General features: G+C 37.1%; 1 protein-coding gene across 1 annotated transcript; it reads right to left on the bottom strand.

Moving 5' to 3' along the window:
- Positions 1-3,171: 3,171 nt before the first annotated feature.
- tmem47 (transmembrane protein 47) lies at positions 3,172-10,154 on the bottom strand. Its single transcript, XM_039676837.2, has 3 exons — positions 9,647-10,154; positions 4,025-4,165; positions 3,172-3,558 (listed from the first exon to the last, which is right to left on the bottom strand). The coding sequence occupies exons 1-3, from the start codon at positions 9,870-9,872 to the stop codon at positions 3,380-3,382; spliced, it is 546 nt and encodes a 181-aa protein (XP_039532771.1). The 5' UTR covers positions 9,873-10,154; the 3' UTR covers positions 3,172-3,379.
- Between the last annotated feature and the right edge of the window lie 1,388 nt (positions 10,155-11,542).

The raw sequence follows: 11,542 nt of genomic DNA, 5'->3' as shown, positions 1-11,542 counted from the left end.
CCCCCTCATTCAAACATCAACATGCGCACAACAGACTGACAGTGCTAAGAAATAATTCTTTAACTACCGGTATGGATACTTGTGCAAAAGAAGACTAATAATCACTCTTCAGATACCAGTCAAAAACTAGTCTATTTGCAAGGCTTGGTTAGACCACAAGACCTAGGTTTTCTACAATGCAAAGTATCTTCTACCAAATCCCTTATAAACTGACGGTGAGATATGTAGAAATATTTTTCAGATGTGCACAAAGTAACCGCTTGATGATAATTCATGTGCTATGTACATGATCTGTGCTTAAAGGGATAGTTAACATTGAAATTAATTTTTGAAATGTTTTAGCTTACCTCCAGGGCATCCAAGATGTAGGTGTCTTTGTTTCCACAGTATTTTCAATTTTGACATTTTTCGGTCTAACCGGTGTTGTCTGTCAGTCATATAATGCAGTTTTTGGGGGTCCACCTCAAAGAGCATTCACAGAGAAGTCGAAATTAAATGATTTAATGACTCGTAAATGTAAGTACACATTGATGGCCTAAGACACGAAATGAGCGGTTTGTGTGAGAAAACGAACAGTATTTATATAATTTTTATTTTACCTCTTGTTAAAGCCACACTATGCACTCTCTGATTTTTTTTTTTTTTTTGTAAAACAGTGACCTCTAGAGCCGCTGTGATGTACTTGCACTGTCGTAAATAACCGTTATTCCCCTGTTACTGCATACCTACTGAACTACTGTCAAGTTAGACTACTTTATAATAATAAAGTTGCCTATCGCATACTGGCTTAAAACGTTTTTACATGATTTCTGCTAAATCACAAGTAAATAGCCTAATAGTGTAGGACTAATGTATTATTTCATTTGTGTTTAATTTGATTTTAATGTATTACAAAATGCCAGATGACATCAATAAATGTACGTCGCATTATTTCATAACATTGGCCGTTATGATTTCATTAGACATGATTGACAAAATAGTTAGCAAATTGTGTTCAACAATTACACTATTTACAACCTCTAGGCTTATATATGTCCTAATAATTATGTGAGATATTGACTACTATGTTCTCATGATAATCGCAGGAATAAACATCGAGATTTAATTGATTAATAATCAACACAATTTGAAGAAAAATTACAGTCGGGAAGTGCACTGTTAGTCTGATAAAGTTTATAACAGACAGTAACTTACGCCTTAAAACCAAACACAGGACTAGTAACGTTACGTGATACACATCACAACACAGTTTGCTAGCTGAGTTCAGCTAGCAAACTAGCTCAGTCGTGTGGCAACCCCGGCAATAAAACATAACGAGAGAAAAAAAACAACAAAACTAAGAGAAACAACTGTTTGTTATGAAGTCTGCTTACAGCTTTTGTAAACGAAAGCTAGCTAGACGTGTGGGAATTTTTTTAACTGGTCTAATTATCAACAACGGATGAATGAACAGCACCGTAAAAAATGACAAACTACAAGCTAGCGCAGCAACATACAACATAGAAGAACGCAAACAAGTTTACAAATAAGAGATTTACTTACAAGTCCATCACAAGATTGGCAGGTCAGCACAATCAGTGCTGCTTTTAAGCTCGCGCCAACGAGTGAAAGCCCGACCGAGTGGACTCGTGTCCGGTTTCTAGCACGGTCCGATCCTCTTTCCCTTTTTCTGGACATTTCTGACCGAGTTTTCTTGGATGCGCGCAAGTAGCTTAACGTTGATGTGTGTGACGTCGTTGCCGTAAAGCATTTCGTGATTCTCGCGAGCTGTGTCAGGGGCGCCGCTCTCAAACTTGCATGGCTGGTTTTTCCGGCGGCGTCCCCCAAGCTTTCCTACCAGGATGATTCGCCCTACTATGACTTTGTTAACCACCGAAACGACTTTGAAGCTGTTATATTAAGGTACAGATCTTGCATAGAGTGCAGCCGTCGAACTGATCTGAATCAGATGTCCAACTGAACCGTCTCTTCTTCTTCTCTTGAAAAATGGCGGATTGCAACCAACTTTTAAGTGCATACCGCCACCTACTGTACTGGAGTGTGTAACATTATACTATTTAATTGTTCTCATATTCTAACCTACTGTCTATGATTCTAACTGAACCGTCTCCAGACATTACGCCGGAAGTGATCTCCTGCGCGTCTATGTCACGCACACGGAGATTTCAGAAGTTTTACCTTTCAGTAGACATATTTAGATATACGGGAAATCGCAATACGATTTTGATATATCTAAATATGTTTAGTGAAAGGTAAAACTTCAGAAATCTCCGTGTAAACAATGCGTGACGTAGACGCGCGAGAGATCACTTCTGGCGTAACGTCTGGAGAGACGGTTCAGCCTCTGGTTCAGTTGAGTTCAGTTGGACATCTGATTCAGATCAGTTCAACGGCTGTTAACAAGAGGTAAAAACGATATAAATACTGTCCATTTTCTCACACAAACTGCTCGTTTCGTGGCTTAGGCCATCAGTGTGTACTTACATTCACAAGTCATTAAATCATGTTTAATTTTGACTTCTCTGTGCATGCTCTTTGAGGTGGACCCCCTAACGATTTGACCAAAAAATGTCAAAATTGAAAATGCTGTGGAAACAAAGACACCTACATCTTGGATGCCCTTGAGGTAAGCTAAAGTCTAGAATTGTATAGCAAATTTTCATGTTTGAAACAGTCATTTAGGATGCGATCAGGAATTTTGCTTGAGGCAAAATATTTCCCCATGCAGATTTTGCAATGGGTTCAAATTTTCCAGGTAAAATTTGCCTATTTTGAAAGTGACTCCTCAAGATTTTGCTAATGTGACCATTTTATCATTATACTTATACTATACTGATATTATATAAAGTATACCTATATTATACTGATACTGGCTGATTAGTACTTTACTGTACTAACATCTTTCTTTTTTTGCAAATTGCATGATTTTATGTTTTTGGATGCATTCCAAGCCTTTAAAACCGTCTATCTTTCAAGTCTCAAAATGAATGTGCCTATCATGGCAGTTTAATTTTCTGTCTGCCTTGTTTCAAATCCCACCACAGATGGAGGTTTCTCCACTGATTACATCACAGACTGGCAGTATTCCTGTGAACATAGGTTGACAGGAATGTCAGATGCTCATGTGACGATCAGAAGGGTTAGAATAGTACGAGGAGACAGATGGGAAAAGAAGTTTGATGAAGAGGTTTAATTGAATGATAGACTAATCTGAGGAAAAAGAGACTGCATGTACGTATCTAACAGCTCGGCATTGCTCTGCATTTTGAGGGTCTGTGTGTTTGCGACAAGAGCAGGTTCCGAACAAAAGTTCAGTGCATGAGCTGCTATCACAACAGTGAAGAGTACATTGAAGTGCATTGTGGGTGTTGTAGCATGTTTAGTAGTAATCTTCGTAGTTCTTAGGGTTCAGGCAGTAGAGAATGGCTCCTCCGAAGGAGAAGATGGTGGCTCCCCAGGCCAGACCGTAGCCCCAGTTAAACTCGTGATATATTCTCAAACTGATAGTCTCGATGAACTTGATAGGATACAGCACCAGACAGCAGGCCTGTAGGACCACTGTGAGAAACAGAGGAGCACTGGCAATGAAATTTGCAATTATCAAAGAGACAAAAGTAGCTTAAGAACATCAAAAGTCTTCTAAATCCTCAATGGGCTTTATTCCTTGATAAGTTCCTCTACAAAGTGAGCAAGAACCAACTTCAAAGCCATGTAAATATCTTCTTAAAAGACATGTGAAAATGTCTGTTTTAGATGTACCGTACAACTTTTCCCTGTGACGCATTCATATCGCGAACAACTGATTACTGAGGCAGCTGTGTGCTGTGGCTTGGAAAAAAAACTGTTTGGATGCTAAAATGTATTTGCTGTTTCCTGGTCCATTAGCTGCAGAAATTGCTTCTTAGAGTCGACAACACATTTTAAATTCATAATACATAAACCCTAATTTAATGTGCGTGGAAAACAGAAATGGGAAGCCAACTTGTTAATGTCTTAAACATAAGTGTGTGTGTGTTTATTTCACCTGCAGCAAAGAGCATAACTGCGACCGGTCGGTAGAAACGTCTTCTGGAGCGAATGCAGACAGACACCAGGGCCACCAGGAAGGAAAGGAGGATAAGGAAAGCTCCACCCAACAACAAAGCCAATGTGGCAATCTGCCAGTCTGCAATAAATCATTACATAAAAACACAAATAGTAGATCAGTTTCATATCGCATTACATTGCATGCATTATATTCATATTATATAAACACATTATATCCAATGAAAGTAAATTATCAAGGGATATACACCTCGTTTAAACGCTAAAGAAACTTTATTTTAAAGAAATTAAAAATGCGAACAATTTGGTATGTTTCTCAAAGAAAGATAATGAATGGCTTCACAAGACTTGAAATATCAACCACTCTTATAGTGTTTTTTTTTCTTTTCGTTTCAGTCTTCACAATGTAATTGCATGGAAAACGGTGACTAACAGTCTTAGAATGACATAAGTGGCTCATGTTTACATAGAAAAAAACTGTGTTTTGTGTGAATGGCCCTTTAAACTTCTTTTTACAGAGCCTCTAAACACGCTGACAAGTCAATACACACATGCCTACAGAATGGCTCACTTGGAACGCTTACATCTTGGGTTTGCGTAACTGAAAGAATGAACCTCTGCGGGCAGCAGAGAGCTTATCGACAATTCTGGTGGGCTAAATGGGGCATCACATAATGTATTCCTCCCTCCTTTTTTCTCTCCTTCAGCCCATCTTGTTTCTGCTTTTCATTCAAGCACTCCGAGACACTCAGCTAGAGTAGGGCCCAGAAATAGCGCTGAATCCTCCATGGAACGCAGGAGTGAGGGAGGGGGCAAGGAGAAAGAGTCAGAGAGGAGGTGCCTAAAACAGTATGCCTGCTTCCATATCTGACGACATGAGAGTAAATGTGGGGAATCTCACATGCACTTTAGGACAACTGAGGAATCTCATTAGTTAGGCAAAAGGAAAACCCATTATAAGTAGATAATCTCTGAGGAGTGACTTGCAAAGTTTCTTTAGTTACGTGGGCTGAGGGAGGTTTTTTCTTCTTCTTCAAATAGTCATTAATTATAAGTCAATATGAAAAATGTTCAAATTAGTTAGTAGAAAGTAATTTACATTTTAGAGACAATTACTTTTCATTTCTGCTCCATCAACTAAGATAAATCCAAACAAAGCCACATTAGAATGCGTCTCTCAAGCAACGCATAGTAATGGTGTTTGTGAATGATTTGGTGTTTTTGTATGAATCAGTTAAGCAAATGATTCTAAGACTCACTTGTAAGGACAGTCACTTGTTTTGAATTATGAATGAATCTGAACAAATCGGTTGAGAGAGTGATTAAATGACTCGCTCATAAAGACAGTTGCTGCATCGCATGCACACTTGAGAATCTCACCGGAAGAACTAGGTCATCTGAGTACTTTTTGCCTACTCTTTTATGAGTACTGTGAATTGGGACATGCATCTTTTGTCACATACTTTTTTTCGCCTACTGTATATACATTAGTAGGGGAGTATGCAGTTTCGAATGCAGCAGTGTTGATGAGTTGGCTGAGTGAATAATTCAACAACTCATTCATAAAGGCAGTCAATTGTTTTGAATTATGAATAAATCAGTAGACAAATTGATTGAGTGGACGATTAAATGATTCGCTCAAAAAGACATTTGTTTTCAATCATGAATGTTTTTGAACAAATCGGGTGAATGAATGGTTCAATGACTCATAAAGTCACCTACTAGCATATCAATGTAACCTATAGAAAGGCTCACTTAAAATATTTTTTTTAATTACAGCATGCTTTGTTAGTTTTTCAATATGGGGAATGGAGAAAACAACTGTTAAAAAAAGAAGTATGTTTTATCAGTGCTACCTTACAAAAAAATACAGAAAAATAATTTTCTATTATTCAAGTGCAAGCAAACAATCTAGTGGAACACTATGCATCATAAATAAAATCATAGTCATAGTGTTTGCACTGCTACACAAGGAAAACAAGAACATTACAGCAACCATTACTATTAAATTATGCAAAACGTATGATGTCTTAGGTTTGAAATTCCTAAAACCTGACATCTTATTTTACTTTATAAAAGAGGCCAACAACAGCACACTATTGCATTCTGACTCTGCCATATATATTGATTATTAATGTGTTATGATTACAAATACATTTGTGAAGAATTGTTTTGAGAAGTTAGAGAAATTGTTGAAATTACATACTGTATACACACACACACACAGAGACATATACTGTATATATGAAGAGTTCAGATGCAAAAGCCTCTAAGTGCCATTTGAAATTTTCATCTAGAATGATAATTTTGATCAAGCTTGTATATTTAAGTTCAGTAATTTCACTTAAATGGCAATGATAATTACCTATTAATTGTTATTTAAGTGAAATTACTGAACTTAAATATACAAGTTTGATAAAAATCATCATTAAAGAAGAAAATTTCAAATGGCATTTAGAGGCTTTTGCATCTGAACTCTTCATATATATATATATATATATATATATATATATATATATATATATAGGCCTATATATATATATTAGAGCTGTCAAACAATTAATCGCATTCAAAATAAAAGTTTGTTTACATGATATATGTGGGTGCACTGTGTATAATTATTTTGTATATATATATATATAAATATACACACACATGCATATATATATATATATTTAAGAAAAAAATATATATAATATATATAATATAAATTATACATAAATCTATATACAGTATATACATGAAAATATTTAAATATATACAAGCATGTTTGTGTATTTATATCTAAAATAATTATACACAGTGCACCGACATATATTATGTAAACACAAACTTTTATTTTGGATGCAATTAATCGTTTGGCCTTATATATATATATATATATATATATATATATATGCGTGTGTGTGTGTGTGTGTGTGTGTGTAGTATATCATTTCAGCAATTTCTCTTAACTTCTCAACAATTCTTCACAAACTTATTTGTAATTATAATATACACAAGCATAACATACAAGTACATATACACACACACTTTAAAACAAAGACTATTATGATGTTTTCGTTTAGTTATCAAGTGATAAAAATGACTCAATTACTGAACCTGAGAAAGGCAACATTTCATAAGACCTCAATGGCTTGTTTGTTTCAATGAAACCATAAAAGCACTGGATCCTCTCACAGGGTTTTGTTATTACACAGTGATATCTGTAAATAGAAACATTTTCATCAGCTTGGGGAAATGATCTATAATTTTCTCTGCCGGAAAATAATCATCTCTAGCACTAAATCATGTCAAAACATTCAGGTTGAGAGGCTCTGGGCTACTTCAGCTCCATTCCACCGTACTATAGTTTCGAACATAAACAAACCCTTTTACTAAATACGGTTTATGATTTGGCATAATGTGTAATACATATATCTGTCACCGCAGGAAGTTGGAGAGAGATGTATGAAAACAGAGCTGCTGATCTTTGCTTCTATATAAAAACAAAACTCGACCTCCGACCTCTCTGGATGGCCACCAAAAGCCTGGGAATCCTCAACAAGAGTGTCCTTCCCCCATCTGAGAAAAAATGACTTTTTTTCGACTTGAGGTCTACGTCTGAGAGGTCTCCGGCAGAGTAGAGCTTATCCAAAACCCCCTGCAGGACTACAGATGGAAATGAGGATACCAGATAAAAATCAAAACATTCATTACTATAATCTGTTTTTCAGCAACCAAGTGCCCCTTGGCAAGTTCTTTCAATCTGATACCGTGATGAGGGTAAGTCCAAAGTCATAGATGAGAAACTGAATTCCGTCAATAAGACACAAAGTCTCCACATTCCTCGCCATTCGCCGACAGGGAGAGAAATTGGTGTATAGTGCGCGCCTCTATCGAACCGCTGCCTCTTCTTCAGTCGAGCATGACATCCGCACAAAAAGACTCACACACTTTCGCCACATTCCTGTTGTTTGCGATTATCTCTCCCCGAGAGCTTTCACAACCTCGGATTTCTGGCGCATATGTGCATGTAAAAGGGAGTTAGTATATGTTAACATATCTATGTTGTTAAATTGACAGAGATAAACTAAAAAAATGATGCGCTGGACTCAATGAAAGGTTAGGAAGCAGATATGCTGGTTCATAGAAGACTGTGGAGTCAGCCGGTAATTGCACAGCTAATGAGATTTAGTTTAATGCACAGTGCATGACACAGAGAAAACACAGAGGAAATGGAGTGACTGATTACAGAAAGCACAAAATCAATAATGCGCTGCAGAGGAAAGCCATTCACCCAGGCCACTCCTTTGGTATTTTGACTGGGGCTTTATGACTTTATATGGATCGAGTCAAACTGTGCTTTTTGAAAAAAATGACGGGACAGGGTCCAGAGCCAGAGACCTAAAATATCATCTTAACTGCTTTTTGCTTTTCCGCAACTATGCTATGAAAAAAATAAAATGTGGCACTGAGTAACTCTACACTAACATATGAAATTGATATGGAGGAACTGCCCCCAAACTGCAGTTTATTCACGAACAAACCTTCACGCATGCCAGAAGGGAAGTTTCTTTTTCAGTGCAAAATGACATTTCTAGAATGCGGCACTTGTTTCCTTGGTAACTAATCTGTCCACATTAGGGCCTCTAGGGAGCTCTCCTCTCAAACTTAACCTCACTCCTTGGCCGGTGAGGAGACGTTAACAAAGGCTCATTTTGTATACAACAAAAGCAGAATGAAACCCCAGCTGGACAACCGATTCCATCACACATTCCCACATCGTCCAAAAGCCTTTCCACCAAACAAGCTGTGAATAAAATGCAGTGTGCTATTAAATGTTAAGGATCAATATCAATTAATTAATGAAGCATTCTTCACAAACATTGTCTTAATTAATCCTGGCTTGCAGGCTGGAGTCTTTTTTGATAAAACAGGACGAATTCAAGGTTGTTTCCCCCTAAAAAAACATTAGTTCAATACTCAAGCTGTTTTAAAAGAAGACCTATTTTTAATTACTAAATAATTAAACAGTGACTATCTATTTAAACTTCCTTCTTATTCATTACATAGTAGCAACTATTAGAAAACAACTATTAATCTCTGACTATTTATTACAATTTGTCCTGGTACTTAAAAGAGTTTTAATTGAACTGTAATGTAAGAAAACAGCAATTGAGACAAAAATGTAACGAGGAACAACTGGAATAGATGCTTGTGTTAAATACGAATAGGCTAAGCTGAAATAGATGCAAGTATTTATTTAATGCTTTTAAAGGAGTAAACATTAAAACGACTAGTCGTATCTGTTTTAAACTGGCTAAGAAGAGATTTAAAAAATCTTTTCTAAACTTTTTCTATTTTCTCTGTATTTTATAAAAGCTGGTTTAGCTTGGGCTGAACAATGAGTGATAATGATGCGCGAGGGAGCGACGAGTCCCTTTTGTTGTCTCATAAATCAAAGATGAGCCTCCGGGGTCATGATGCAGAGCTCACTAAAGTTAAAAAGACTGAACACGGTTTTTTTTTCTTTTTTCTGCATCTTAAATTATGTATATGCAGCTCATCCTCTCTGAACAATGTCTATTGCAAAGTTGCAAAAGTAGCGCGTCTCACTCACCGGTCCCCAGCGTGCTGCTGCACCGCCAGGTCGCGGAGGCAGCGAGCTTCCAGCAAGATTCCCACAAGGACAGGTGGTACTGGTCATCCGCGGTGACCCACGCCGGACTCAGCACGGCCCCGACATCCAGGCACAGCGCGAGGAAAATACACACCAGACCCACCAACTTCAGGGGCGTCAACGCCGACACGGGCACTTCCTCCGCTCCGCTCACGGATGAGGCCATGTCGGCTGTGCGCGGCGATGAGGAGTGATGTTGCGCTGCGTCGCGGAGAAGCCAAGATGATGATGTCTTTGGATCAGTATTCGCGATCAGTGTTTTGAAGATTGTGGAGCAGCTGCCCTCGCGCTCCTGTGAACGCGACTGCACTGCACATTATTGAAAAATCTCGGCTGCACCTGCAGCAGGGTCCTAGTGCCTAGGACTGACACGTGCCTCGTCTGAACGATTCGTTTACAACCCGAAATTAAACGGCCCGTGCAGTTTTTGCGTCAACAATTCACTGGCACTTTGAATGGACACTTTTCTTGTAAAATGTGTTTCATAATGTGTCAATAATCTTTGTTTTATTTAGTAATTCTAAAAACATTTTTTTTATTATGTGGTTTCTTTATACATATTTTGATTAAATGTAGGCTAAATGTTTTCCCTTTCCAACAAAACGTTTGGATAGCATATAGATTACATGCAAATATTACATCCATTACATGCAATCCAACGCTCAAGTAGGTCTATGTGGCAAGTAAGTTACCCTACAGCCGTCAGAGTTTAATTTAATTTATGCTCTAAATTAGTTGTTGATAAACTATCTTTTTTTGTTGTTTCAATAGCTTTAAAAAAGACACATTGCTTAATGTGCGTGTTTGAGAGAGCACGAAAAATAAATAAGGTGTGTCTGAGAGAAGGCAGTGACCGGAAGTCTGACATTTTTCAGCGAATCGATTCTTTCGAACAGTCCATTCAGAACTGGTTAAAGGGATAGTTCACCAAAATATAAAAAAATGAGTCATGAATTAATATAGCCTACTCACACTCAAGTTGTTCCAAGCATGTACGAGTTTTTTTCTTCTGTTGAACACAAAATAAAATATTTAGAAGAATGTTGGCAACCAGACAACAGAGGGCACCCGCTGACTTCCATAGTAAAAAAATATAACGTTACAATATTTTTCATCTTCTAGAACTTCATGAAGGTTTGTATGGCTGGAAGACTGAGCCCATTTTACCAGCCGCACTGTGAGCCTAGTCACTTATTGTAGACTACACATAACATTGCATTGTGAACATATTCAGACAGTTTCTGAATAACTTTCAAAAAAGTCCAATTTAAACGTTACTGTCAGTCATCTATGACAGCCGTCATAGTTGCTAGGCGACAAGAGCAGTCCTCTCGTGTAGGCTAAAATCGTCCCATTTAAAAAGGATGCTGCCTTTGAATTGGCACACAGCTTGTGTCTCCATCACTGAACTTATGTACATTAACACATTTGGCCTAATTATATTTATCTTATGTATCTTAACTTCTTAAATTAACATTCATTCTTACATTTATTTTGTTTGAATATTACATATTCCATTTTATTCATTACTATTGTTTATTTGTACAGTTGTTATTTAATATTTTTTACATGACACAATTTTCCATTCTACAAAGCTGCCAACACTTTCCTAGTAAGATTTTGTCTTGCCAATAAACCACACAAAAAAATTATAAAATATTCATATTAAATATTTTTAAGAGAATAATATGGAGAAGTAACAAGCAATGAGTCAAAAAGCAACAGCAATAAAATGTTTCACCACAACCAATTAAAATGAAGCTAGGCTACTCAATTCATGCATTCAAATTCACTTTTCTTTTCTAACAAGCCTCTGTGAAAGCTGATATAATCATT

The sequence above is a fragment of the Pimephales promelas genome, chromosome 14, assembly GCF_988280905.1.
Source record: "Pimephales promelas chromosome 14, fPimPro1.hap1.1, whole genome shotgun sequence".
Taxonomy (NCBI): domain Eukaryota; kingdom Metazoa; phylum Chordata; class Actinopteri; order Cypriniformes; family Leuciscidae; genus Pimephales; species Pimephales promelas.
This window is presented reverse-complemented; position numbering and strand designations above follow the sequence as displayed.

What these genes read in the sequence shown, in the direction of transcription:
- tmem47 (XM_039676837.2), bottom strand. Translation starts at nt 9,872, where the DNA reads ATGGCCTCATCCGTGAGCGGAGCGGAGGAAGTGCCCGTGTCGGCGTTG. An exon ending in CAGCAGCACGCTGGGGACCG is followed by an intron (nt 4,166 to 9,646) that starts GTGAGTGAGACG and finishes GATTTATTGCAG; the next exon opens with ACTGGCAGATTGCCACATTG. An exon ending in AGTTATGCTCTTTGCTGCAG is followed by an intron (nt 3,559 to 4,024) that starts GTGAAATAAACA and finishes TGTTTCTCACAG; the next exon opens with TGGTCCTACAGGCCTGCTGT.